This window comes from Thunnus maccoyii, chromosome 4 (genome assembly GCF_910596095.1).
Source record: "Thunnus maccoyii chromosome 4, fThuMac1.1, whole genome shotgun sequence".
In the NCBI taxonomy this organism is placed as follows: Eukaryota; Metazoa; Chordata; class Actinopteri; order Scombriformes; family Scombridae; genus Thunnus; species Thunnus maccoyii.
The window spans coordinates 23,786,450-23,811,437 of NC_056536.1; the positions used below are offsets into that span (position 1 = coordinate 23,786,450).

General features: G+C 40.5%; 1 protein-coding gene across 1 annotated transcript; it reads left to right on the forward strand.

The window, feature by feature from the left end:
* Nucleotides 1–24,856, forward strand: col2a1a (collagen, type II, alpha 1a). The gene is made up of 54 exons (XM_042409944.1): nt 1–211; nt 2,044–2,250; nt 3,417–3,433; nt 3,559–3,591; nt 4,376–4,408; nt 4,602–4,655; nt 5,166–5,267; nt 5,928–6,005; nt 6,597–6,641; nt 6,756–6,809; nt 7,172–7,225; nt 7,693–7,746; nt 7,869–7,922; nt 8,063–8,116; nt 8,216–8,260; nt 8,510–8,563; nt 8,676–8,720; nt 8,859–8,912; nt 9,326–9,424; nt 9,565–9,609; nt 9,732–9,830; nt 9,962–10,015; nt 10,149–10,256; nt 10,360–10,413; nt 10,619–10,717; nt 10,870–10,923; nt 11,776–11,874; nt 12,075–12,128; nt 12,241–12,294; nt 12,465–12,518; nt 12,736–12,789; nt 13,907–13,951; nt 14,168–14,266; nt 14,862–14,969; nt 15,125–15,178; nt 15,311–15,364; nt 15,480–15,533; nt 16,252–16,305; nt 16,426–16,533; nt 16,715–16,768; nt 17,999–18,052; nt 18,170–18,331; nt 18,455–18,562; nt 18,831–18,938; nt 19,139–19,192; nt 19,336–19,443; nt 19,551–19,604; nt 19,729–19,836; nt 19,919–19,972; nt 20,583–20,690; nt 20,813–21,101; nt 22,320–22,507; nt 22,630–22,872; nt 22,983–24,856. Exons 1-54 carry the CDS (start codon nt 118–120, stop codon nt 23,127–23,129), a joined length of 4,473 nt encoding a protein of 1,490 aa, XP_042265878.1. The 5' UTR covers nt 1–117; the 3' UTR covers nt 23,130–24,856.
* Nucleotides 24,857–24,988: the final 132 nt, after the last annotated feature.

Consider the following 24,988-nt stretch of genomic DNA (forward strand, 5'->3'; position numbering starts at 1 on the left):
TGACTGCATGGTACCATTAGTCTCTGGGAACACACACTTACACACCACTGACTGAAAGCCTGGTCTCCTCCATCCCTTCACTTCTCACCCAAGCTCCTGCATGTCTAATATTTAGACATGTTCAGCTTTGTGGACTCAAGGACTGTTCTGCTACTTGTAGCATCCCAAGTTGTTTTACTATCCGTGGTCAGATGTCAAGAAGAGGACGACCGTAAGTTGCACAGTTTTCTTGATCTTTGTCTTTTTACTTGCAAAAAAATTTGGATTGTTACTGTGATGACATTACCAACTTTTTGTTGCCATCCCAATCTTCTCTACCTGATGTTTTAGAAGAATGTTGGAGAATAAATCAGATGAAGAATATGAAGAGCACAACTCTGTCAGGCTGGGATACAGTGTTTTTTTGCTGTGGCCAGTTACATGTATAATGTAGTAGTTGTTAACTGTTTCTGATGATGTGTGTGCATATTGTCAGGCAGTCCGGTGGTCTTTCCAAGTAAGCCATTTATTTTTGTAGGAGAGGTGAGGCTGTCAAGGCACATCTGTGTGGGATGGAGGACCAGGTGAACAAGTGTCCATTTGTTCTCACCTGGGTCCTACCGTTCAGCCTTTCCTGTTGTTTGCTCTAATTGCTGAGCCAGTTCTCAGCAGCAATTCTGCTTTATAGAGTATCTTGGTGCCTTAAATGCCTTTGGATACTTTGAAACACTTGTCTGTTAAGTTAACATTGTTCAAGATTTTCCAGAAAATTAGTCTTGAGCAATTTATAGGCAAGTTAAAAGTGAGTCTAATTGTTTTTTGTTTTTTTTAAAGACATGTGTAATTAACCTCACACGCAGGGTTTGGCTGGAGCAGAGTCTGGGTTTTCATGATGTGAAGTGACAGGGTCACACAGTGCTTGACCTCAGACTAGCAGGCTCAAAGGGTAGCAGGAAGGGAGCGGCAGTTCTGAACTCAGGAGGGCACAGGACAGGGTGCACAGCAGGGAGTCAACAGTTGAGGGACATATAGTGGTATTTATAGCAAGATGGACTTTGGCCTTTTTTCTTTGTATTTCCTGCCTCTTAAATTCTCTGTCTTCTGGCTTTAATTGGCTGTTGGCATTGTGTTAATCCAAAAGTTAAACTAAAAAAAGAAACAGTGGTGGAGTAGAAAGAAAAGTTTTCAGTTTCAAGTAGCCAAACTCCATTTCTAATCATGAATTAAGCTTGTCTTGTAACATGTATGTGCAAAGTATCACTTTCACAAATATGCTTAAAAAACAAACAGCAGCAGTTAGTAGAGCCAGCCAAACAAATCACCCATTCTTAATTCCCCAATGTGTTTGCACTGGTGCTTAACACAGCTATGGGATCCAGATGGAGAAATTTAGAAGGACCCCCTGTTTACTTAAGGCAGCAGCTTGTCAATTGGGCACAGTATCCCTGTAAGAGAGGCTCATTCATACAAGCAGCAGAGCAGGCCTGTGGTGTTTTCCTGTCTGCTTCATAAGTTATATTTAAAACTTGTGAGTTGTACTTGTGCTCCACAGCTACTGATTTGTACAAAACTCTCAGTGTATTTATGGGTCAAACAAGCACCTGTTCATGAGCATCAAAGGAACAAGCACTCTTACTCCATATTCATTAAAATTCATTAAGAATCGTATGTTTTATTCATGTATTTTTTTTGAATGTGAGCAACAACTTTTGTATACTTTGCAATACTTTATAAAGTGTTCAGAGCTTTCATTTGTTAGAGGATAACTTTTATCTTTCTCCCTCTTTCTTCTACATACCTCCCCTTCACTCACTACTCACCACTCCTCCTCGATCTCACCCCCATTTTACTCCTCCTACTTCCTCGCCTTGCCCCCCTGACCCCCTTACATCCTCTTATTCCCACTTCTCTCTCTTAAACCATTTTTTAATAACATCTGCTATACTAACCCACAAACCAATACCTTTCCTTATCTAACTTTCTCTTGAACCAACCTGTCTGTCCTCTCATTGCTTTTATTCCTCCCCTGTCCACCTGCCGTGCACCCCCTGCTGGTCACCACAGAGGAGGCAGGTGGCTGCATCCAGGACGGCCAGCAGTATAATGATAAGGATGTTTGGAAGCCAGAGCCGTGTCGTATCTGTGTGTGTGACAGCGGAGCGGTTCTGTGTGATGAGATAATCTGCGAGGAGATCAAAGAGTGTGCCAACCCTATCATCCCATCTGGAGAGTGCTGTCCCATCTGCCCTGCTGATGCCAGTGCCCCCATTGGTTGTAATTTATTTATTCACATACCCATAAATAAATTACTCTTTTATCTTGCATTTATCTCAACACTTCTGAATGGGGAACTTCCACAGGATGCAAATATTTTGCCTGATCAGGGCTGCAGTAGTCACTAATTATACTGTCGTGTCTGGGTGTGATAATCATTTAGTTTTGTGATTATCTACTCAATCAGCACCTGATGTTCCCTATTCCAAAGTGGCCCTCTACATGCTTGGTTCTGATGGTGACCAGATAAGCTACATTATCAGGATTATCTCGCTCCCAATGGAAGTGTTTTCCATGTGGGATTGGATGAATCCTTAAATGTGTTGTCTGGTTTTCATCTTAACCAGTTTGAGATGCTTCTGCTCATTTTAACTCATGACTGAGATGAAGCCTACACTCATACTGAGCTTCAACACATTAATTTATTTGACACATTTGGAGGTTTTGTACACAATTAAGGTGTCTTCAACCTTAACCTTAACATTGGAAAGACCAAAGTTGTTCCAACCCTTTATGTATAAGGCCTCTTCTAGATAGAAGGTGCCAGAGGTTTAAGGCCTTTTAAAATTGCAGTTACCTGGCCAAATTGATACTAAGCTGCTGAAAAGAGAATATGTAGAGATGTGTTTTTATATTTCATCGAAATCATAACACAACAAAAAGGTTTGCTGACATTGCAGTTTCTGCACAGTAAGTCCATCAGAAACAATAAGTTTAAGATCACTTGAAACAAATTTGATATAAACAGTTTTTCATAATACTGTAAGATAAACAACTTACTGGTACTGGATGCCATGCTTAATTCAGTAAGCCAAGCGTGGTCTGTTTGTCCATTGGATACCAGCTTTTACTAAGGCTGTTACAAGTTGCTTATTTAATACTTAACTGCTTTCACATTTTGCCTTAATGATTGTATCTAAACACTTAATTCTCATCTCCTAGTCCATGCTTGCTTCTGCTTCATCTCTCTCATCATTAATATAATCTGGATGGGTTCTTTGCCTTCGGGTTTGGTGAATGGTATTTGATCACTTTAGCATCATCAGATGCAGGTCTCCTTTCCTAAGAATCACACTAGAATTAAAATCAATCAAGTGTCTAAAATGTTTACCATTTTTAATGTTGTTCTTTCTTTCCCTTCATCCATCCATCTGCAACATCAGAGACAATTGGTGCTAAGGTGAGGCAGTGGGTCGTGGGAAAATACTGATATCCATGCATACAACAAAAAACAATTTGCAAAAGTAACTTTTGTCAGGGCAGTGTTTCAGGCAGCTGATGTTGCTTCTTTCTTTTATCAATCAGGGCCAGAAAGGCGAACCAGGAGAGATTGCAGATGTAAGTATGAATCCTGTGCAACAGTTAATGTGTGTAATGCTTGAAATACACTGCTATACATTAACTGCCTTGTCCAAGAACTCATTATTGGCCTGGATGTTAACTACAAGTTGCCCAATCCAACCTCATAGCCTCTATTGGTTTTATTTGGACTTATTACAGAGTTTCATTTTGCTTCTTCTTCCTTTAAATGTCTAAAACTGGTGCTCATATTAATCACCAATGCAGTTAACTACAGTATTTCTCCAGATCTTATTTATTAAAATGATTGATAGTTTTTTATATTTGTATCTTGACTTAGAGTTATCCACAAACCCTGAAAAATTGTCCATTGTTTCTTTGTTTATCGGTTATCCCACTTTCCCTTCGATTTTAAACATTTCCCTTGAAGAAATGTGGGATCATTAGAGATTATCCACAACGTCTAACAATGCCTCATTGGACTTTCTATTAAATGAGGAAAAACCCTGCATTCCTCGGACATAATGAACCCAATCAAATCCTCTTAGCTCCTCTCAGCAACTTTCCTGCAAGTGCACGTCAGGTGAACTAAGTCAGCCAAACCAGAGGTTAAGAAGAGGTGATGTTTTTAGCAAAACTTGTCCTGTCAAATGAAATCCTCATCAGATTTTGTTTTAAGCTTGACATCCGCCTCCTACAAAGTTGGAATGTTCTTCTCTGCATTTAGCTGTTCAGAAACTGGCACCACTGGACACAGTATGAAAGATTGGTCTTCTAATAATGAGTCATTCGTGATAAAGTTTTATTTTTCACCATTGTGCAGGTTGTAGGACCAAGAGGACCATCAGGCCCTATGGTAAATATCACATGTTTTATTAATTTATCCAGATTACTAAAAACACAGGAAAGTTTACTATTTTCATTCTATACTTATTTGAGCATCTTATGATGATGATGTTTGTTGGAGCACAATTGCATGTTTCTTGCTCTGAATATGTGTTTTAGGCATACTGTGAATGTTGCTAAGACAAATGTCTTTGTTTCTACAGGGCCCCCCAGGTGAGCAGGGACCACGTGGAGAAGCTGGCGCTAAGGGTGATAAGGTAAGAGACAATACACTGCGTCCATAAATAAAATCCACTCAATACATCATCCAGAAGAAATTGCCTCACATTAATGTGTATGGTTACAATGAGCCATTAAATATTGGGTCAAGCAACAGCCGGACTGATCATTGCAGTGGTAGAGTGTGTGTACTTAAGCATGGGAACATCCAAATTGTAAAAGGCATTGATAAAACAAACAACAAACTATTGTAACAGGTTATTATTAGGGAAGACAGTTCCATGTACCTGTGTGGGTTGTAAGAATCATATGATGAGGAAAGACAAGAGAAGAAACATATTTTATAACTTATAGGATAGAATTAATGCTGAAGTCTTGCTAGTTAACACAAACCAGTGCACATCAGATGGTTGAAGTCATTCAGATGGTGGTTTTATCCTGCCAGGATCTTAGCTTCTCCTTCTTCTCACAGTTATCATTTCTTACCTGAAATCTTCTTGAATCTGTCCGGTAACTTAGAGCAAATGTCCCTTCCTTTTTTTCCCTAGGGAAATCCTGGACCTCGAGGAAGAGATGGTGAGCCTGGCACCCCTGGAAACCCCGGACCTGCTGGCCCACCTGGACCACCTGGACCACCAGGGCTTGGAGGGGTGAGTCTAAAGGGAACTTATACATGGCATTAGTAACAATTTACCAAACCTACCTTTCCTCCCTCAGATTTAAGTCCAAACACTATAATGTTACCTTCATATCGCACAACACAGTGGTTGAAAATGTTTGGATAAACAAGAAGACTGGGGTCTTATATATATGATTGAATGATATATTGTTGACATAAATCACAATCATTATCAGTGTTTTTCCATCACTAAATCCTTTGTTTGCTCTATTTGCAAAGTAAAGCATGGAACTGATGAATGTATGTCTGTGCTCTGAAACTGACTCAACCCATACATGGAAACAGCTTAAAATTAGTACAAAAAAATATTTTATTTATCAAAGAGGAAAGAGGGAGATTTAAATACACAAAAAAAGAGAACACCTGAACAAGCAGTTCAGCATACTGCAGTTTTACTGACACTCATGCTGTCATAGAAAAGTTCAGGGTGATAATGGTGCTTTTCTTTAGCAGGGATCAAGCGAAAGTAAATGTTCTCTGTGTGTTTTCTTTTATAGTAACTGAGCTACCATTGAAGTCGGTAATTCAGACCATGTTGTTGACTTGCGGCTGTGTAAATGTCCCACTTGGTTCAGGCAGCTCAGGCTGGATAAACTACACAAACTGACTCTGATTCTCTGTCTGTTTACAGAACTTTGCTGCTCAGATGGCTGGAGGTTTTGATGAGAAGGCTGGAGGTGCTCAGATGGGTGTGATGCAAGGACCAATGGTAAGTTCTGTGTACAGTGGGTTCAGCAGAGTGTGTGTGTTTGTTTTTGGTGTGGAGAGAGTTCATCTGTCACAGTGACAAACCCTCTTTTCTGACATTTAGCTTACTTTCAGAGTTGCTGCTGTTAAAAATAAACCCCACACGTTCATGGAGATCTTTGCAATGCTGCCACCTTGTGGCTAAATAGTTTCACTCTGATGCAGAGATTTCAGCTGACTAAACATTAATGGTTGTCATTGAATTAGAGCAGAATTTTACACTCATTAAAACAAGTGTGTTTGAGTGTGAACCACATTAAAATATGCACACAAAAATCATATTCAAAAAAATATACTACACATTAAAAATCCTTAGAATTTTTTTCTTCAAGTTTTTATAGGAGAGGTATTGTGGGGTCTAGCTACTTTAAACCTAAAGATATGTTTTCTGAAATTCTTTGAGCCCAAAAAGCAGCTTGGTTTACATTGTATATCACTGTTATAGCACAGGATGTTAAGTTCTTTATGCAAGTTACCTATTTTGTCGCACTGTGAGGTAAAAATGGATGGCAGGTAAATTAATTTCTCTATATGTCCTGTGTTTCTCTTGCAGGGTCCTATGGGTCCTCGTGGTCCTCCTGGACCTACTGGAGCTCCTGTAAGTACAATATTTGCAGCACTAAATCACTGTGTGATTGGTCATTACAGTTGATCAGCTAATGGGGAAATATACAGAAATACTAATACTGTTCTTTGTCATTTGCACCTATAGGGGCCACAGGGTTTCCAAGGTTCCCCTGGAGAGGCTGGAGAGCCTGGTCCAGCTGTAAGTATTAACATAAGAATCCCAGAATGCATCTGTGTATCTATCAGACAGACTGTACTCCTCAGATTTGTTGTTATGTTTGGGGTTTACCAACAGCATCTGTTGATGAATAGAAACATAGTAATATTAAAGTTTATTTTAGCTTAAAATGATTCTAGAGATTGTAGAGTTCATTGCTGTTTAACATCACGTACTGAGTGGAAATCACCAACATTTGAGCTGTAGGGAATTATTTAGTTCAACATATGGAAACTATGAGAGCAGTGTTTACATTTTGCATCACATAAACATTTCTAATTGTCTTTATGTGGATCAAGTAGATAACTGTCACTAATGATTTATCTTTCTTTGTTTTATAACAGGGATCAATGGGACCTCGTGGACCACCCGGACCTTCTGGAAAACCAGGAAGTGATGTAAGAGTCAAGGCTTGAACTACATGTGCTAGATACATCATTTAGGATCCAGCAAACAGTCATTTCTCACGCAAAATCTCACTGAAACCCACAGCTAATTAAAACATAAGCATAATGCATAAAATCTGCTGTTTAACACAACAGCACCACATTTTACTTTAACAGCATAAAATATAGTATTTCTCAGTAAAAAAAAAAAAAGCTCTAATGTTCCAAAGGAACCATGTTTACTTATTTTCTTACTTTCATTTCACTATATCACACCAGTCTTTTAAAATGAGATGAATAAGTCATAAATACATACAATATAAACTACATGTACCACCAGGGGGCTCTGTCTATCTCTTCACTACACTGCCGAAAGTAAAAAATTCACAGAATACTGGCTGCATGTATACAGTAACTTTCCACCACAGTGAAGTGCATTGCAGTTATAAATAACCCTTCCACTTCCTGCTTGTTCCCAGGGTGAGGCTGGCAAACCTGGAAAACCTGGTGAGCGTGGACCTGCTGGGCCTCAGGTGAGCAAATAATTGATCACCTCATACTTTCAGCTGCTGTCAACTCACATTTTAAAGTCAGGAAAGGTAAATAGAGGTTAATGAAATAGTCCTCATCAATATCTTTTGTATTTTTATTTCAGGGAGCTCGTGGATTCCCTGGAACTCCTGGACTTCCTGGAATCAAAGGACACAGAGTAAGTGCTTAACAAAAGAAACAGTATAACTAAGTGCTCAATATCATATGAGAGACAGAGCTCATAGCTGCTCATTGTTTACACCTGAGGACTGATTAATGAGTGTGAGTCCTGATGAGGCCTGTCACCTTTCTCTGTAGGGTCATCCTGGTCTGGATGGAGCAAAGGGAGAGACTGGTGCCGCAGGAGCCAAGGTAAGAGCATCAAATGTTTAAAAAAAATCCATATTTCCATTATTCAGTTATTGTTTCCATTGTTTCCCTCGTTCCTCTTCTAATCGTTTCTCTTATCAGGGTGAGTCTGGTGCTGCAGGAGAGAACGGTGCCCCTGGACCCATGGTGAGTCTCCAATGCTTTATCTGGTCTTCCTGTTCAGATTATTCTGGGTTTTAATAATAATAGTAATTATAATAATAAAACAGGAACAGAACTGTTACGCTGTTCAATTTCAGTTCCACGTCATTCTACTTTAGTTTTTAAAGTTGTGTGATGTAAAAATGAAGATAAGACAAATAACAGCTTTGTAAATTTAAGCTATATGTCTTATAATGATCAAGAAAAACTGAATAAGTTTGTTTTCTGTTACAGGGTCCACGTGGTCTGCCTGGCGAGAGGGGACGTCCTGGAGCTGCTGGAGCTGCAGTGAGTAACAGTTTTATATTGCTTCAATCCAATATAATAATATAACATAATTATTGAATGGTCTCTTCATGGTGACTGGTGTACCTGACTATCCTGTCTTTTCACTCTTTAGGGTGCCCGTGGAAATGATGGCTTGCCCGGTCCTGCTGGTCCACCTGTACGTATCATAGTTACAATTTTGCATCCAATTCATCCAATTGATTTTTAATTTAAAATGTTTTTTGATGACACAGCAACAAAGTGATTTTTTCATCAGACATGAGCCCTAACATTCATATTTTTGTTCTGTCTACAGGGGCCTGTTGGTCCTGCTGGAGCTCCCGGTTTCCCAGGATCCCCAGGAGCCAAGGTTTGTACAGATCACAGTATCCTGAGCCAGTTCTCTTCTGTTGCAGACATTATGTATGAAAATACAGCAGTAAAAGCCTGGTGAAGGTCATTTCAACCATTTGTGGTAAACAGCATTTTCAATTTCTGCCTTTCCACTTAGTGAATTCTTCCTCTAGTGCTTTCAGAAAGTTTATTCAGTCAGGCTCCATGGATTTAAATCATGTCATATTCATGTTACTAAATAAAAATGTATAATTTAGATCAAATCATTTGCAACTCAGACAGATCAATTTTCTATCATACATATGGGAACATGTAAAATACACTTCCCTTCCCTATATGGAGGTACAAACGTTGAATTTACAAGTTAACGAAAGTTAGAATAAATCAGTTTTTCTGCCTGTTACTGATACATCTATTGTGTCCTGTCAGGGAGAAGCTGGTCCTACTGGAGCCCGTGGAGCTGAAGGCCAACAGGGACCCCGCGGAGAGGCTGGTACCCCAGGATCTCCTGGACCCGCCGGAGCATCGGTTTGTTTGTCATTACTCATCCTGATCATCCAGAAATTGATTTACTCATATAACAACACCATCCATCTTTACACTGTGCTTAGTATTTAGCAGTTGTTGACACATTGTGATGCATTGCTTTTTATTCACTGTCTTCATAGGGTAACCCCGGTACTGATGGTATTCCTGGAGCTAAAGGATCTGCTGTAAGTCCACTATCCTTATTCATGAATTTAGAGGCCTCTGTTACCTTCTCTTGTTTTATAATTCGAAATATTACTGTTTTACTTAAATTTCTCATATTTTACCATTTCTTTCTTCTTTGAAGGGTGCACCTGGTATTGCTGGTGCTCCTGGATTCCCCGGACCCCGTGGCCCCCCAGGACCACAGGGAGCAACAGGACCTCTTGGGCCCAAGGGACAGTCTGTAAGTTACCTGGGAAAAATCTGAAACTTTGTGAAACTTTGTGAAACTTTGTGAAACTTTGTGAAACTGCGATACTTGTTCATGTTATGATTATTTATTGTTGTGGTCATCTTCTTTCTTGCCATGTGTAGGGAGACCCTGGTCTTCCTGGATTCAAAGGTGAAGCTGGACCCAAAGGAGAGCTTGTGAGTTGAACAGTTCATTTCATTGATTATTGATATAGATATATATATAGATATACATGCCATAGCAACTACAAAAACATATTTTAGAATTAGACTAGATAAATGATTTACTGACACATCTTGATTATTCCAGGGCCCTGCTGGTCCTCAAGGTCCCCCTGGCCCTGCTGGTGAGGAAGGAAAGAGAGGCGCTAGAGGAGAGCCTGGAGCTGCTGGACCACTCGGACCTCCAGGAGAGAGAGTAAGTTATCAGAATATACAATTACATTTTTAAAAAGTGACATTATGAATTAGTTGTGGCTACTTTATGCAGAAACTAATCAAACGTGTGTGATTCTTTTCAGGGAGCTCCTGGTAACCGTGGTTTCCCAGGTCAGGATGGTCTTGCTGGTGCTAAGGTGGGTCCTGCGTAAAATGACATTTCTTTAACAGTCATAACTGATTTCAGCTCACTGACACCATTATCATTGTGGCTTGATCTGTGCTCCAATGACTGCAGCACAAGAAAGATGCTGTTATGTTCATGAAAGTAGCTGCCGTATTTCTACCAGCTTCTTGGTAACTCACATTTAAAATTGGCCTCTTTCGTCCTATCTTCTTCAGGGTGCCCCTGGCGACCGTGGTGTTCCTGGTGCTGCTGGGCCTAAAGGTGCTACTGGAGACCCTGGACGCACAGGAGAGTCTGGCCTTCCCGGAGCCAGAGTGAGTCTTCTTCCCTCATTACCACCCCAGAATCAGTCAGACAGTGTTACTCATTCATAGTCTTCTTAGTCTCAAGGCAGACGGATGTTTAACATGATTAATCCCTCTTGAATGATACTGACAATCTCTAAAATTGTATTTGCCTTTCATAGGGTCTTACTGGTCGTCCCGGAGATGCTGGTCCTCAAGGCAAAGTTGGACCCTCTGTGAGTACAATGTTAATCCTCATGTATGTCTTCATATCATGCTTATGAAGACTTGCAGTTCTGAAATAATAAAGGGTTTTAAAAAACTAAAAGCAAAGACTGCAGAGCATCTAGGAGTCTTAGACGTGTACCAAATAAAGTGCAAGGTCCCCAGTTTGTATCCCCCCACAGGCCTATGTTGTATGTCACCATCTCTCTCTCTCTCTCTTTCTCTCTACATTTTCTGTCTGCCTCTCTACTTTTTACTGTCAATTAATGACAAGAATTCCCAACAATGATCTTTAAAAAATGTAAAGTACTCTTTTAGGACTGTAATGATTCACAACAGTTTGCTTTGATAAAATATGCTGGCATCACAATTTGATACATTTTCATTGAAACAAAATGCACATAAAAGTGTTTTAGAAAGTGATTTACAAGTTTACTAGCATGATTAGAGACTTAGAAATGAAAAGAATGAGCAGCTGTTCCATTCAGAGCGACTTATCAGCAACATTTTTCAGCAAAATTACACATGCTTAAAGAAAAAACGGAAATATCGGCTGAGGTCAATGAACACAACACTCGATTTAGCACATTCTCAAACAAAAGCCTTGTATTGACTGAGGCTTAAGTATATTTTGTACTGTTATTCACAATTTACTAGTAGAGTTGTCCACTATTTCATTCTAGCTTTGAGTCAGAACAGTTAACATGCTCTCTTACCAGCCACAGAGCTTCACGCCCAACCTACAAACCACTATTTAGACTTGAGAAGACCTTTTTTTGTGCAATCACAACTTTAAACTCCCAGGTTAATCTATATTATCTGTGTATTTCAGTGCTGATTTTTAATTTTTGTGCCTTCAACAGGGTGCCTCTGGTGAGGATGGTCGCCCCGGCCCACCTGGTCCTCAGGGAGCCCGTGGACAGCCTGGAGTGATGGGATTCCCTGGACCAAAGGGAGCCAATGTAAGTTTGTCAGGATACAGTAGATTGGGAGCACTAGGGGTGTCTTCACTATTACACATAACATGAAAACCTGATAATCTAAAAGACAAATCAGTAATACAGCATGTAAGTAGCCAAATAACACTACTGTCATAAACCTTGTAGCACTCAAAGGTGAAGAGACTTTCTACAGATAATTGAATGTGTTTTCTCCTCAACAGGGTGAACCTGGAAAGCCAGGAGAGAAGGGTCTTGTGGGTCGTACTGGTCTGAGAGTGAGTACATTTTCTCCTTAAATACTTTATCATCCTTTAAACCTCACAAATGTATACCTCATCTTCTGTCATCAGATTACTTTTCATAATGTAAGTACTCCTCTCTGAACAGGGTCTGTCTGGAAAAGATGGTGAGACTGGTCCTGCTGGACCTCCTGGCCCTGCTGTGAGTATTTCAGTTATGGTTTTAGAGCTTCAACTACTACACTAGAAAGCACATCTATTTTTCTATTATTTAAAATTAACCATCATCATTACATGAAATGAGATCTGTCTTACATTCAGTTTTCACTTGACTTTACCCTTGATTGATCACCTGTGTTTGGGTCTAATCAGGGACCTGCTGGAGAGAGAGGAGAGCAAGGACAGCCTGGACCTTCTGGCTTCCAGGTGAGTTTATTTTCTCATCATACCTCAGATTCAGCAGTCTGACAAGCAAAATAATAAATACAATGTCTAATGTGAGAGGAAAATACTTACAGATCTGGTCATAACAGAGTACGTGAAGGAAAATCAACACAGTCATTTCTTTAGCAAAACAGCCAACTTTGACCTAGTCTATATTTACAGATTTAATATAACTAATGTGTTTGTCGTTGTTGGACAGGGTCTGCCTGGACCATCTGGTTCCCCAGGAGAGGCTGGAAAACCTGGAGATCAGGTAAACATTTACATATTTTCATACAAATGGATTGCTTAGGATTTGTTGGATCTGTTGCTCTATCTTTGTTGATTAACCTCTAGACACAAACTGTTAATATCCTAGAGCCTGAACAGTGTCACCTACAGTACATGCCAAATGATGGTATTTCTGAGTAGCCAAACTTTTCTGGTAAAATAACAATATGGTACACATGGCTGAGATGTGAAGGGAGAATGCTATAAGGTTAGATATACAGTAAATGGAGTGAAAGACAAGATAAAACAGCCTCTAGTTCAAGATGTTAAAGGTAACTGCTGCTTATTCAATCAAGCATCAGTCTAACTTAACTCACACTCTCTAATTGCTGTTGTAAGCAACAAGAAGCCCCTTAAATATCCCAATACTCTAACTGGCTGTTAAACACGCATCAATCTTGGCATTGTTTCAACATTTTTCACATTACATTTTCAGTTAAAATCACTTATTAACCCTGCAACCTGCATTGGGAATCAAATTTTCTTCCAGTAGTTCAATGTCACAGCTTAGATTAAGTTATGATCCTATCTTTAGTCTTTATTTTCATTTTATTTAGTTTATTTTAGTTATGGTGTATTAATTGTATATTTTTTATTAATTGCTATTGCTAAGGATATTAATGAAATTGTTGCTGAAACATTGCAGTTTCCCTTTGGAATTAATAAAGTACTTTATAAATCTATATATCTAAAAAAAAACATATTTGAAAGGTTAAACATCTTGAGTTAAGATGTCTTACTTCCTTCCTGCCCAGCAATTTCAACTCACTCCATAACTAAACTACTCTGCTGTCACGGACAGGAAAGCAAACTAATAGCTGAAGATGCAATTTATTTTGTGTATATAATAATGACCTCTCCACGGTGCGGCACTGTAGAAGGCTCATTCCTTACTGCAGAGCAGTTTTCGACACCATACAAATGACTTTCATTACACTGCAGCATTCTGGATAGAGGTTATATTTTGTTGTAAAATTAATTGTCCTGGCTGTTCATACTAAGAATAACAATGAAAACTTAATAGAAGTTTTAAGATATTTGTTTGAATGTGTAATTATTCCAAAAACTGTAATAAAACCGTGTTTTTTCTCTCTGTGCAGGGTGTTCCTGGAGAGGGTGGAGCTCCTGGTGCTGTTGGACCAAGAGTGAGTTTCCATGTTCTCATCTTCATTCCCAATGATTTCAAAGCAAATAGTACTATACACACAGCCAGTTATGACATTTTTTGTTTTATACATTTTCATACACCATGAATTTATCATCCCAACAAAGCACTTTCTCTTCCTCACATTACACAACTGAGCACTTGCTACCATTTCCTGTTTCGCCCACTGATCCAGTGTCTTTTTGTCTCCTAACAGGGTGAACGTGGTTTCCCCGGTGAGAGGGGTGGTGCTGGAGCTCAGGGTCTTCAGGGACCTCGTGGACTTCCTGGAACACCCGGAAGTGATGGACCCAAGGTCAGTGGATGAATCTGAAACAGATTATTATTTAACTGCCTTTCTTACAGGCCAGCGATTATCCTTCATACCTGGCTATACAACAGTACCTCCTCCACAAGTGTTAAAGTATTTACCATGTCCCATGTGCAGCTCGAAAAAACTCAAATTTAGTCCAGAAGAACGTATCATCTCCAATCAAGGCTTTTTCTCCAATATGAAACTAACCTCTCAGGACTTTTAGTTAGGCTCACGTATTGCAATTAAAATCGTCAAGGTAGACTTGTTTATTAATTAGTTTTGAAAAACTATAATTAAAAATACACCTTGGTGTGACTTCAGAAAGATTTATTTGTTTACTCAATCATGAAAAGCACAAACAGGATTATTATCAATATATTCTTAAAGAATGGGCAAAGAGAAATATAGAAGATCCTTCTGGTCTTTTTATTCCTTGATGGTCATGCTGAACATGAACCTGCACTCTGCTTAAGTTTAAGGCTTTTTACAACAATTATAAAATACAGTATGTCTGTCCTCAGATTCAATATGTTCTTTGGAAACTAGCAGACATGACAAATTTGGACTAACAAGTGATCTCCTAATCCTAATTCAGGGAGCTATTGGACCAGCTGGTGCTGCTGGATCCCAGGGACCCCCCGGTCTGCAGGGTATGCCCGGAGAGAGAGGAGCTGGTGGCATCCCAGGACCCAAAGGAGACAGAGTGAGTAACAGATTCTTTTAGAAGTTGTTACAATAGACTTTTATTTTATTAAATTAGTGAAAGTGAATCATTCAGTGTCTAGTATAGTACATGTAAACAGGGTAAATAGAAATTTCATGTGTGTTTAACATGCAGCTTTCCTCTTTGTCCAACAGGGTGACGGCGGATCAAAGGGGCCTGAGGGAGCTCCTGGAAAGGACGGTTCTAGAGTGAGTTCAAAATAAATTCTTGGTTTCTTTTTTTAAATTACAGATTGATGCTTTTTTGACAGCCATCAAACAAAAAACATTCAAACACCCCTAAATGCTCTTCTTACTCATCCACATTCTGTTCTTTCTCAGGGTTTGACTGGACCCATCGGTCCTCCTGGCCCATCTGGACCCAACGGTGCCAAGGTAAGAATAACAGTGTTAACGTTGAATTGTTAAAAGACGATTATCAACTAAGTTTGATTACAATAAACTGTTGGTCATTTTGGTTACATTGGCTGACTGTTTCTCTTCTATTCAGGGTGAGACTGGACCCTCTGGACCTTCTGGTGCTCCCGGTACTCGTGGTGCTCCTGTAAGTACAGCATCTCTGTCATATTTTGTGTCATATGCACAGTACACACCAAGGTTGATCAGCTGGTGTGTGTCGGGGACTAAGCTAGGGCTTGAAAAAATTATGCTGTTGCTCACAGATTAATAGCATGACAGTAACATAACAGAGGGGATCAAACAGCCACAAGGAAGACAACAAGCTGAGTTTGTACAGCGTAGAGACATTTTCCAGTGATTATAAAACTCAAATGGAACAAGATTGAGACTCTCTAAATATTTTGATTCATAATTTTGAAACACAAAGAGATGTTTCAGTTTTAGCCTCAAAAAACACACATGGTGAGAGGTAAAGTTAAAGGGTTTTATGAGAGATGGGTTCCTTTTTTACCTTTCATGACAGACCTGACTATGTAAATGTATGATCAGACCAGAATTGGTTATTTTGCTGTCACTCCAAGATTGTTTGCAACTTGCATTACAGCTAGAGTAACATAGTTGTGAATATGGAGGCAGGAAAGGATGACAACTGCCATTTTTTGCCCCATTTTCCCCTTTGTAATTACTTATCTATATTTAATGTTATGTTATTTAATGCTGGAGCAGGCAGGGAGCTTTTTTGTAAATGCAGGGAAGATTTGGAGAAGATCTATTTTAAATCAAGGAATAACTGATGATACAAACAGCATCAATATCTGAACCCAAGCTTGCACTGACCGACCGTCTCTTCTGTGCTCTTGCAGGGTGACCGTGGTGAGGCTGGTCCTCCTGGGCCTGCTGGCTTTGCTGGACCTCCTGTAAGTAAACTCAAAGCTACAAGATATATTTTGTTTGAATGCAATAACTGAACAAAAATCTATTTTTACTCCCCTTTATTGACATTCAGCTATTGTTACTGTTCTGTTTAAAATATTCAGGGTGCAGATGGTCAGCCTGGTGCCAAGGGAGAGCTTGGTGAGGGTGGACAGAAGGGAGAAGCTGGGGCTCCTGGACCTCAGGGACCATCCGGTGCTCCTGGACCTGTGGTGGGTACTTGACCTCTGCCCCAAATAAAACCCTGAAGCCAGATGTATATACCTTAGGTCACATTTCTGGATCAGATTAAACTGGCAGTGGAAACACCTTATAAAATGAGGCACAAGATTCTCTAAAGTCACTCTATTGTAATATGAAGATGATTAATTATTTGCTGTTCCTCTTTTTCAGGGACCCACTGGTGTAACTGGACCTAAAGGAGCACGTGGTGCTCAGGGAGCTCCTGTAAGTAACTCCTATCACATGAACAAACCATTTCACAACACTTCACTTACCTAAAGTGCAACAAAATCAGTATCACTCAAAACATTTCACATAAGCACGATAAGGAGTGAAGAGCTCAAACGATTAGTCGTTTAATCGATTAGTCGATTGACAGAAAATGAATCTGCTATTTCGATAATCAATTAATCAAACATCAAGTCACTTTTCAAACAAATGTACCAAACTAAGTTCCAGCCTCTCAATTGTGAGGATTTGTGTTTTTTGCACACAACATACACAATGTCAGGGGTAAATAATATGGATATGAAATATACCATAAATCAATTTATTAGGCAAATCAAGTGGGTAGACATAGACCAATTTATATGAAAAAGGATTCTATTTTGATCTAATTAGAAATTTGATAGAGCTAGCTTCACTAACTTAAACAGAAGTACTAAGGGTAGCAGGGATTCCTCTGCTACCAACAGAAATCTTATTTACTTATTTACTTATCTGTGGATAAGCAGATATTGTAATCAAGCAAGAGATTAAATATATATATGTATGACCTGATTCAAGTCAAGTGAAGTTTATTTGTATGACTCAATGTCACACACAGTACTGTACAATATCACATTGGGCTTTACAAACCCACATCAGCAAGTACTTCATCTCAGGCTCTCAAATACGAAAAGGAAAAAGTTAAAGACTGACCCCCGCTCCTCAGCCAACTGAGGAAACAACCTAATAATGTCAGATAAATATATAGGAGGATAACTTTAAAATCACCTGTAGCTTACATAGACAGCATATAAATGGATAATACCTTTATCTTTAAAGTTCAAAGCGATTCTTGAAAATTTTACAGGAGCTTGATTCTGTGCATTCAGAAAAACATACAGCAGTGGTTGCCAAATAGCGGCCCTAGGGCCAAATCCGGCCCCCCAGTAACCATAATATCACCCCAGAGCAAAATTTTCCTCTTTTATTGTTTGCATCAAAACTTTGACACGACTTTAAAATGAAGCTACTTGTATCATTTAATGATAATCAGTGATATGTGTGTTAAACACAAAATGGTGGCAGTCTAACAGCATGTATGCTACAGTATATGAGTAGTTTTTTTTGCCAGATGAGTATTAATGTAAGCTGCTGTAACTCTGTTGGGAATAGGAAAAATAAAATCTGCCTTCATAGTCAACAGGTTGGGTATGTTTATGTTTACTGAGGTCTCTCTCTCATTGACAGGGTGCCACAGGTTTCCCTGGTGCTGCTGGCAGAGTTGGATCTCCTGGCCCTAATGTGAGTATTTCATCAACAACAAATTCCCAGAAGAGAAATAAGTTTGCAGAGTCAATTTGAAATGATTCATGTTTGTGTTTTTCTTACCTGCTGAAATTCTCTGTCTTTCCATCACAGGGTAACCCTGGCGCTCCTGGCCCTGCTGGTCCTGGCGGTAAAGATGGACCAAAGGGTGCACGTGGTGATGCTGGACCCCCAGGAAGACAGGGAGACGCTGGGCTTCGTGGACCTGCTGGTGCACCAGGAGAGAAGGGAGAGCCTGGAGAGGATGGACCACCTGTGAGTCTCTCTTGTGGTTTGATTTCCTCCTCATATCAGGAAGAAGTCTGATATGAGGAGGTCTTTGAACTCAGGTACAGCCAGATAAGAACACTTCATGACTCAGTCTTCTCTTTCCTGTAGGGTGCTGATGGGCCTTCAGGTCCTCAGGGTCTGGCTGGATCTCGTGGTATTGTTGGTTTGCCTGGTCAGCGTGGAGAGAGAGGCTTCCCTGGTCTCCCTGGACCTTCTGTAAGTAACCTCTTGCATGTTTTCTGTTTAGCTGTGTTCCTGTGAAAATTTGATAAGGGCCAGATTGTTATGATTTCTAAAATCTGATTCTTGTACTCTTGTTAGTTATCCTTGAATTTTTGCTATTATCTTCATGATTGATTTCATTGCTTAGTAATGTGACACAAAATATTGATCCACTGAAAGTCAGATTATTCCGAGCCTTCAATTTCTAAGGAGCTACTGACATTTATTAAGTTGATTATGCAAATATTTCCTTTGTGTTTAGGGAGAGCCTGGCAAACAGGGATCATCTGGTTCTGCTGGCGACCGCGGACCTCCTGGACCTGTGGGACCCCCTGGACTTACTGGACCTGCCGGAGAGACTGGAAGAGAGGTCAGAAGTAAACAATAGCAACAACAAAAACTTCTCGTTAACAAAATTTTTCTGGTTGTAGATACAATGATGACTTATAATAGCAGAAAATTAAAGGATGGCCATATTAACAATACAATTAGGAAATAATACTTGACAAATCAAATGTGCTCTTGAATTGTTGCATGTCACATCATTAAAAATATGTTTCTGTATCTCAGGGTACCCCTGGAGCAGATGGACCTCCTGGTAGGGACGGATCTGCTGGAGTCAAGGTGAGAGAAACTAGTCCAACCAATCACAGTTTGACAAAAATCTACTTGATCTGCTGGTTTGTTCTGGTGCTGGTGAGATGACTTGATGACAACCATGCTGTCCTACTTGTTACCCTGACTCATTACCTTGTGTCCTCCTGTAGGGAGAGCGAGGTAACACCGGTCCTGCTGGCGCCCCTGGAGCTCCCGGTGCCCCTGGTGCTCCTGGACCCGTCGGACCACTCGGCAAGCAGGGAGACAGAGGAGAGTCTGTAAGTAACACAACACACTGTCGGGACCATAGAATAAATGTTGGGCACTGATTCTCATTTTTAATGTTAATACGAGGAAACACCCACACCTTTCTTTCTTTCTTTAGGGTGCTCAAGGACCTGCAGGACCTCCTGGATCTGCTGGCGCTAGAGGAATGGCTGTGAGTATCATCTCTAACTGCAACCTCATAATTAAGTTTGTTTTAATCAAATTTGATTTAGGTTCTTTAAAGTGCTACACATATGCAGCCATGGATTTTAATACATGTCAAACCTTTATTCCAGGGACCCCAAGGACCACGTGGAGACAAGGGAGAGGCTGGTGAGGCTGGAGAGAGGGGACAGAAGGGTCACCGTGGATTCACTGGTCTTCAGGGTCTTCCTGGACCTCCTGTAAGTAACATAATCATAATGTAAGTATTATCTCATCTGTCTTTTCTCCCACTAATATGGTCTGCTCTGTCTGTCCAAACAGGGTCCCGCTGGAGATAGTGGATCTTCTGGACCTGCAGGACCAAGCGGTGCTAAGGTGAGAAAGCTGAGCAAAAGCAAAGAGCAGAGTAAAAAAAAAAACTCTCATTACATTTCCGTCCTATCGCTTTAATACCTGAGATATGTGATGGTAATGAAGGGCACAGGTTAGTCTTTTTGTAATTCTCCAATCACCTGACGAAGATGGGGACAGGAAAGGCCACGTGCTTTAATTACCTACCGCTGTGATAAGATGGGCAGCTGAGGCATTTTGTAATTACTCTCTGCGAGGAGAAGAGGCAGACAGACGGGGGAGACTGATGATTTGTGAAACCACTCCTGCTGAGATCGGAAATGGACTTTAATATCTATTCTAGATTATCACTGTGCATGATAAGGAAAATGAAGGGAAATGTCACCATACAAATAAACTTCATGCATATTAAGACAAAGGGTGTGGAGGTGATTGGGGTAATAGAGGGAAACTGCTGGTGCATTTGAATTACTTTATCAGATTTTTTTTCTTACCCAGACTTCATGGTGGATCTAAAAAATAACTGATGTAGTTTTACACTTTGAACAAGTTCAGGAAATGAAATAAAGTTTCATATTTAAACAACCATGTTAGCATCTGCTGACTTTTACTTAAACACTCACTGCTTCTTTAGGGACCACCTGGACCAAGCGGACCTGCTGGCAAAGATGGATCTAACGGACAGCCTGGCCCCATTGGACCCCCTGGACCTCGTGGACGCTCTGGAGAAAGTGGTCCTCCTGTATGTAACATGCTTAGAAAAATGAAATCTACAATCACTACAAGCCTATGTTATATTTTCATACTGTCTTTCTACACCTGATTGTACAGCCTGATCCATTTCCTGTTTTTGCCCTCCTTCAGGGTCCTCCTGGTAATGCCGGACCCCCCGGTCCTCCTGGACCTCCTGGCCCTGGCATCGATATGTCTGCCTTCGCCGGTCTTGGTCAGACTGAGAAGTCCACTGATCCTCTCAGGTACATGAGGGCTGATGAGGCCTCCAGCTCCCTGAGACAGCACGACGTTGAGGTTGATTCCACACTCAAGTCCCTCAACAACCAGATTGAGAACCTGCGCAGCCCTGACGGCTCCCAGAAGAACCCTGCTCGCACCTGCAGAGACCTGAAACTGTGCCACCCTGAGTGGAAGAGTGGTAAGTAGTGGGGGAGGTGAAGAAGGACAAAAAGAAAGAAAAGGAAGTCTGCTTAGGTCTTGACTTTTGTCCTGTAAGCCTTTTTTTTTAACCTCTTAACATCCACCGGATCACCGATGACCTGCTTAAGTCAGTTGTAAGCAGCTTAGCGTCACGCAGTAATGAGTAAAAACAACTGACACAATTTGGCCACTTGGAGACGTTTCAGAGAGGTTCAGGGACACCAGGGACACCACAAAATAAAAACCTCCTAGATCCGATAAGGTTAGGTCTAGAGGTCTAGAATTTTATACAGGTGTGGTTGACAAGATGTAGAGGGTATGTGGTGATTTGCATAGTTCTGGCATAAAGCATGTCCTAGTTATGGTTATTCAATTATGACTCATTATAGACGAGGACCAAAAACACTTTTTTGAGCCATAACTGAACTGATGTAGTTTTGGTTGTGTTTTAGCCACATGCTAAACAAGCACATTTCAAGAAACTAGAAGATGTTGCCTTTCAAATGAAGCTTAATACATACATTTAGCTTCACAGTTCTTCTGTTATGAGCTTTTCCATTTGGGTATGCCAAATGGAAAAGCAAAAATTAAAAAAAAAAAAAGGGTAGATGTTAAGAGGCTACATGTTCTTAACTGGTGAATTACCTCTTGTGAGTGATTCTCTTCTCACTTCTCTTTTAGATGTTAGTTTCTCAAATATGTCAAAAATGCTCTTAAGTCCTGGGTTGAAAAAAGAGCAAAAATCTAAGTAAAATCCTAAAGAAAGAATGTTTACAACCAACTTAGTAATCATCAAACTCCTCACAGATAATTTGACTGTCTTTAGTCTTGATGTAGGACCACCACAGCACTGATAATGTCTGTGGAAAGATTGTGCTTCAGTGACATCACCCTGAATTTTCGTGACACCTGAAAACTCACTGAAAACACCTGTTTGGGTGGACAGGTGTTGTTCATATGAACTTTGACTCAGACAATCCTTCTATTCTTGTACTTCTAGATCCCAGTGGGACTTTCTCTTTTGGTAAATTTATCTCTTAACAGCAACAGTATGACAGGTGGAGTTCCACAGGGATCCATTCTCTGGATTCACTGATGTAGTGTACTGAAGAAACTTATGTATAAAAATTTTATATTTACATATCTAACTTTTGCCAAAGTTGCATTTAGTGATTCAGCTTCACTCCTTGTTAACCCACTTCTCTCATCTCTCCAGGTGACTACTGGGTTGATCCCAACATTGGCAGCACAGCTGATGCCATCAAGGTCTTCTGTAACATGGAGACTGGAGAGACCTGCGTCTACCCAAGCATCGCCAAGGTACCAAAGAAGAACTGGTGGACCAGCAAGAGCAAGGACCGCAAGCATGTCTGGTTCGGAGAGACCATGAATGGAGGATTCCATGTAAGTATATTATACAGTATAACACTTTGTAGTAATTTCTTTCAATAAACTGAAGTAAAACTAAATTATCCTCAACATGAGAGCTGCTGATTAACTCCTCAACTTCTTGTCTGGTTGTATAGTTCGACTACTCTCAGGACGGCCCTGCTGCCAGCGCTGCCAGTGTCCAGCTGACCTTCTTGAGGCTTCTGTCCAATGAAGCATCCCAGAACCTCACTTACCACTGCAAGAACAGCATTGCCTACATGGATCAGGCTACAGGCAACCTGAAGAAGGCTTTGCTGCTGCAGGGCTCCAACGATGTGGAGATCCGCGCAGAGGGCAACAGCCGCTTCACATACAGCGTGTTGGAGGATGGCTGCAAGGTGAGAGCTGCAGAATAGAGCCAGAAAATATTCTTTCTCTTAAGTTTTATATATGTAATTGTCATATGCTTAGACTGTTGTTGACACATTTCTCTACTCTTAACCAACAGAAACATACAGACCGGTGGGGCAAGACTGTCTTTGAGTACAAAACACAGAAAACCTCCCGTCTGCCAATTGTGGACATTGCTCCTATGGATATCGGAGGAGCGGATCAGGAGTTCGGAGTGGATGTAGGCGCAGTCTGCTTCTTGTAAAGTGGAATATCACAATGGCCCCCCAAAATAACAGGAAACAAATAAACTCAACCATGAAACACTACACACACTTCCACAATAAAGACGACTGGAAATTATAAAGAAAATTGATACTTTTTCTCTCACAACGAAGTGCTCTCCAAGTTGTACTCCCTGGATGTTAGCACTGAAGGGCACCGGCAATATCTGTACATCACACCAGCATTCTCTGTCAACCCGCTTCCTGAGATCCAGTCATGTTTCCCATGGCCCACTGTTGACGGGAATGAGTCCGAGCCAGGAGGAAGAGGGACCAAGCGAACAAGTTATGGAGAACAGAAACATGACTTGATGTCACTTATTTATTGTCTAACCTGAATGGGCAGAGTTGAGGTAGGACTGGACGGGTTTACTTTGTAAGTATTACAAGCCCCTTTCCACTACAGAACAGCCGCACAACCTCTGTCCCAGTCCTACTCCACCTCCCTCCCTGTTTCCCTCCTGACACACTAATACGGCATTTTGAATCAGTGTAGACCAAAAAAATATTCTCAGTAAGTAAAATCAAATGCAGGTGCTCCAGGCCTGTCCATCATAAGCAGGAGCAAAACCTTTACTGTGTATTATAAATCCTTGGTTCTATTGTTGTAAAAGTCTGTGTTTATAAGCAACCAGATGGTTTTATATATATTTCCACATTATGTGTGTACATGTGTCTATATGCACACCAACACTTTTTGGAACATGAGGTTACATTTGGGATGTGTGTTTCAATGTCCTGTACCCCTTGACTGCCCATCAGAAGAAGGCGATTTGCCCAGTTCTCATCCAAAATTTGTTTTGAAGAATTTGAGGGAAATTTGTTTTGCTCTTTATTGTAGTCATCCAGATTGTTTAAAGCTACCTCACGCTGAAAAACAAAGTGAAAATGTAGAGTTTTAAATCTGAGCTGACCAAAAAATTAGCTTTCAGGTGGATCTGAATGGCCATCTTTGCTTTGGGTTGCTCTCTCTTCAGAAGGTGCTATGAGTTCTGTAATTCACCAAACGCCCCCCACCCTTAATTCCCACTAGCCTCACACAACACACTCACACTCCACCCTGGAGGAGGGGTGCAGTCGGGTAAGACAGGGGAGACAGGGGCTACTTGGAGGCCTCCTCTGGAGTCCAGACCCCAAAGCTGTACGCGGGACTCAAGAGGATGGTCGCTCTAAAACAACCAGGGTGGGTTGTCTCTGTGTGTGTGAGGGCGTGTACATTTTTTTAATTAATTTTATTATGATCATGATCATTTTTGTTTTTATTTTGTTACACTTCTAATTGATGTAAATTGGAAATAAAAGGAAAACCGAATTAAGAATGAAGTTGATTTTTAATTGAGTTTTGAATAAAAACAGAAATGGCGTGGGGAAGTATTTCTTCTTTCAACAGAACCATTCATGTGTGCTTAAATTTGCTTTTTTTGTTACACTTGTATTTCTTGAGGTCAGTTACTCTCAACTGTGAGTGCATAGTGTGTGTGTGAGTGTGTGTGAAAGTTTAAGACTGATGCAAACGTGTAATTTCAGAGAATCTCATAACAAAACAGAACAAAAGTACTGTAGTGGTTCTCCGGTTTCAGGGTGGGGCTGCGCGTCGTCAGCTCCTGTTTGTCTGGACTAATAGGCATAAATAAAGAATATTTTGTTGACTGGAATTAAGTATTTTGTAGAGTAATGATGCATCTAAACAGCTGCATCACTACTTGTCTGTACTGTGGCCTGCTTCCTCTCCGGTCTGTCCTGAGTAATAAAAGCTTGACTTAAGCCTTCACAGTGACATATTCTTATTTAAAATATAATGTGTCATCAGTGATCCAAACATACTGCTTTACATCTCATA